This window comes from Pelecanus crispus, chromosome 2, assembly GCF_030463565.1.
Source record: "Pelecanus crispus isolate bPelCri1 chromosome 2, bPelCri1.pri, whole genome shotgun sequence".
In the NCBI taxonomy this organism is placed as follows: Eukaryota; Metazoa; Chordata; class Aves; order Pelecaniformes; family Pelecanidae; genus Pelecanus; species Pelecanus crispus.
In genome coordinates, this window is record NC_134644.1 from 164366760 (window position 1) to 164371029 (window position 4270).

General features: G+C 55.6%; 1 protein-coding gene across 1 annotated transcript; it reads left to right on the plus strand.

Moving 5' to 3' along the window:
• The first annotated feature begins 584 nt into the window (after nt 1-584).
• Nucleotides 585-3002, plus strand: MYC (MYC proto-oncogene, bHLH transcription factor). The gene is made up of 2 exons (XM_075705899.1): nt 585-1278; nt 2304-3002. Exons 1-2 carry the CDS (start codon nt 585-587, stop codon nt 2864-2866), a joined length of 1257 nt encoding a protein of 418 aa, XP_075562014.1. The 3' UTR covers nt 2867-3002.
• The last annotated feature ends 1268 nt before the right edge of the window (nt 3003-4270 follow it).

Consider the following 4270-nt stretch of genomic DNA (forward strand, 5'->3'; position numbering starts at 1 on the left):
GGTCGCTGCCCGTCCCCGCGCGCTGCCAGCACGCCCAGGTGGGTGGCTGGGGAGCAGCCTGGCTCCCGGCTGGAAGCTGCCGGGCGCTCGCCGCCCCTTCCCGCCCGGCTGCCGGGACGCGGGATGGGATCGGCGCTGCGGCCCCGGCAGGGAAGGGGCTCCGTGCCGGAGCGGTGCCGCGGCGGAGAGCGGCGGGCGGGGAGCCGAGCTGAGCCGAGCCGAGCCACGCAGGGCGGCCGAGCCGCCGGAGCCCCTCCGGGGGAGCCCCAGAGCGGGGAGGGTGCTCCGGGAGCCGGCAGCCGACCCCTCGGTAGATCAGGTCCCGCCGAGCTCGGAAAGGGGTGAAGGGAGGTCGTGCGTTTGGGGTTTTTTTTATTATTAATTATTATAATTTTTGGAATGATTAAACGCCACTGCGCGTTTCCCCGCCGGCACGGCGTGGGGCGGCGGGAGGGAGCGCTGCTCGCCGGGGGGGGCCCCCGGCCCCGCCGGGGGGGACCGGGGGGCGCCGACCCCCGCGGCGGAGCGCGGCTCACCCGGGCGCCCCCGCTCCCCCCTCCCGCCCGCAGGCACCAGCCGCCGCGATGCCGCTCAGCGCCGGCTTCCCCAGCAAGAACTACGACTACGACTACGACTCGGTGCAGCCCTACTTCTACTTCGAGGAGGAGGAGGAGAACTTCTACCTGGCGGCGCAGCAGCGGGGCAGCGAGCTGCAGCCCCCCGCCCCGTCCGAGGACATCTGGAAGAAGTTTGAGCTGCTGCCCACGCCGCCCCTCTCCCCCAGCCGCCGCTCCAGCCTGGCCGCCGCCTCCTGCTTCCCCTCCACCGCCGACCAGCTGGAGATCGTGACCGAGCTCCTCGGGGGGGACATGGTCAACCAGAGCTTCATCTGCGACCCGGACGACGAGTCCTTCGTCAAGTCCATCATCATCCAGGACTGCATGTGGAGCGGCTTTTCCGCCGCCGCCAAGCTGGAGAAGGTGGTCTCCGAGAAGCTGGCCTCCTACCAGGCGGCCCGCCGGGAGGGGGGCCCCGCCGCCCGCCCCGGGCCGCCGCCCGCCGGGCCGCCGCCGCCGCCGCCCGGCCTCGCCGCCTCCCCCGCCGCCTCGGCCGGCCTCTACCTGCACGACCTGGGCGCCGCCGCCGCCGACTGCATCGACCCCTCGGTGGTCTTCCCCTACCCGCTCAGCGAGCGGGCCCCGCGGGCCGCAGCGCCCGGCGCCAGCCCCGCGTCCCTGCTGGGCGAGGACACGCCGCCCACCACCAGCAGCGACTCGGGTGAGCGGGGCCCACGCGTGCTCGGGGGAGGGCGGGGAAATCCGCGCCGGGGGCCCCGGGGCCCGGCCGGGGGCTGGGGGCGCGGGGCGGCGGCCCCCGCCCGCCTCCCTCCCTCCTCGCCCCCCTTCTCCCCCCCTCCCCGCGGGGGCTTTTTTAAATGCCACGTTAGCGAGGCGCGGAGAGACTCCCGACGAGTTTATTTCCTGGAAAACCAGCCCAGTTTTCCCTCCAGGGGTGGAGGGAGGAAAGGGGGGGGGGGGTGGAGGGAGAAACTTTCATAACGGGGTCAGGGCCGGTCTCCGACGCCGTGTCCCGGTGGAGCGGGCTCCCCGTGCCACCCGTGGGCCGGGAAGGGGTTAAATCCCGCCCGAGAGCCGCGGGGGGAATGCGCAGTCAGGGAGGTGCTAGTGAAAGTGCCTGCAGAGGAGTGAATGGGGCTGGGAAAGTTTTAGAAATGCTTCCTTAGGTATTTTGACAGCGTGTTCCGCTCCCTCATAAATTTGGGTTGGAAGTGAGTTTCTGCTCGAAGGGCTACAGCCTCTCCCCCCCACCCCCCCGGATTTTCCACAAATTAGCAGATCAAGAGAGATCCAGAAAACGTCTCTGAATACACACATGTGTTAAGTAAGCTTTCTTTTGAGGCGTGGCCAAAGCCTTCTAAATCCTTAATTAAGGGCAGCTTGAGTCTGGGAGCTTTATTGCGCTGTACTGCTGACAACCGAGGTTAAACTTTCCTGCTATCTCTCATACGCTCCTCGGAATTACGCAAGATCTTTGCAACTTGTGAAATCAGGGAGCCGGGGTTTGGAGCGCGGTCCGTGTGTCCTAGTGCACTTGAAGCGTTGCATCCTCAAAGGAAAGGCTCTTGGGGAAAGCAGAGTCCAGCAGCACTAAATGGGTTTAGCAACGGGTTCCTTGCTTGCCATGCAGCTCTGAGTAACCTTCCCTTATAAATACAGCGCTCTTGAGACTATTTGTGCAGATCAGCTTATAAGCCTTTTTTTTTTTTTTTTCCCCCCTTGCAGAAGAAGAACAAGAGGAAGATGAGGAAATTGATGTCGTTACATTAGCTGAAGCAAATGAATCCGAATCCAGCACAGAGTCCAGCACAGACACATCAGAAGAGCACAGTAAGCCCCACCACAGCCCGCTGGTTCTCAAACGGTGTCACGTCAACATCCATCAGCACAATTATGCCGCTCCTCCTTCCACGAAGGTTGAATACCCAGCTGCAAAAAGGCTAAAGTTGGACAGTGGCAGAGTTCTCAAACAGATCAGCAATAACCGAAAATGCTCGAGTCCCCGCACGTCAGATTCGGAAGAGAACGACAAGAGGCGAACGCACAACGTCTTGGAGCGCCAGAGGAGAAACGAGCTGAAGCTGAGTTTCTTTGCCTTGCGTGACCAGATACCTGAGGTGGCCAACAACGAAAAGGCGCCCAAGGTTGTCATCCTGAAAAAAGCAACAGAGTACGTTCTTTCCATCCAGTCGGACGAACACAGACTGATCGCAGAGAAAGAGCAGTTGAGGCGGAGGAGAGAACAGTTGAAACACAAACTCGAGCAGCTAAGGAACTCTTGTGCATAGGAACTCTTGGGCATCGCCTAGAATAACCCAAACTAGATGGAAACTATTATAAAATATTAATGTTTCTAATATCACTCATGAACTACACCAGTCCATCGAGTATGGAACTATTGCAACTGCATGCTGTGCGATTTAACTTGAGACTACACAACCTTGGCTGAATCTCCCAAGGGTTTGGCCAGAACCTCAAAACTGCCTCATAATTGATACTTTGGGCATAAGGGATGATGGGACATTCTTCATGCTTGGGGATGAACTCTTCAACCTTTTTTTCTTTCAAAATTTTGTATTTAAGGCATTTTTTCGTATGAGAATCCCAAAAAAAAAGGTCATCCCCAGATTGCTGTATATATTTACACATCTTATTGCCATGTAAATACCTTTTAATAAAGTCTTTATAGAAAAATGTGCAACATTAATACGCAACAGTTGTGGCAACTGGATTTATACTTGTCTTGAACTTCTGTGCCATAACATTTCACAATTTTGTTTTTTATTTAAATACTTTTTTCTTTTAAAAATGATTTTTATTTTGTTTTTAGATAAATAAATATTTGCCCAAAATATAATTAGCTAAATCCTGTGTAAAGACTTTGCTTTGTCTCCCACTGTTGTTGTCAGATGCTTAGTCCCATGACATCCCTCTCCCTGTCATCATGGCAGTGACCTGACAAAAGTCAAAGGGGAGTTAGGTGAGAGGAAAGGATGATAGTTTTGCAGCTTAGTAGGGAGTTGGCTTTTTTTTCCCCCCACTCCTTGTATTGATTCAAGTAGATGAGATCATTGGTCTAATGTGCTTTGTTGGTTCAACCGGCGTTGCCACCCGTGCCTCCATGAAGGTGCTGGTAGCAATGTCTGTCTTGGCCATGGTCATCTGCCTGAGTTGAGGCATCGTATTTTTACACTAGTCTCCCCGGTGTATGGGCTCTGCATTCCTTCCACATACGTTTAGCTACATTTTTGGGGCATGACCTTCATTCTACACTAGGGACCCAGCTATGTATTTTGAGGGCTGCTTTGTAGTAGGCTCACCTTAATGGCTTCCTGTTTGATTTTGAACAGAAGTTAAAAGGGGTAAGAAAATAAACTGAGATGGTGAGTGTTGAAGTGGTTAAAACAACAGAGCGGTTTCCCTTTTTAAGTGCTGAAATCAGCAGTGCCAATCTTCCTAGACAAGCACCTTAACACTTTAGTAATGTGAACGGTTACTTGGGATTTCAAGGAATACAAAGTTCAAGGACACACAAAAGGGAGCAAAGGAAAAGAAGAGCTATTTCTCACCCGGAGAATATGCTCGGACAGATTCCTAACATTTGCCAGACATACTAAATCATGTTTACACTCAGGAATTGTCTCATGATCAGCTTTGGGTGGGCCATAAAGTACTTGCTTGACACAGCTTCT

Bases quoted from the DNA above. Each gene is read 5' to 3' on its own strand.
- MYC (XM_075705899.1), top strand. From the start codon at position 585: ATGCCGCTCAGCGCCGGCTTCCCCAGCAAGAACTACGACTACGACTAC. The intron at 1,279-2,303 runs GTGAGCGGGGCC...CCCCCCTTGCAG, and splicing joins CACCACCAGCAGCGACTCGG to AAGAAGAACAAGAGGAAGAT.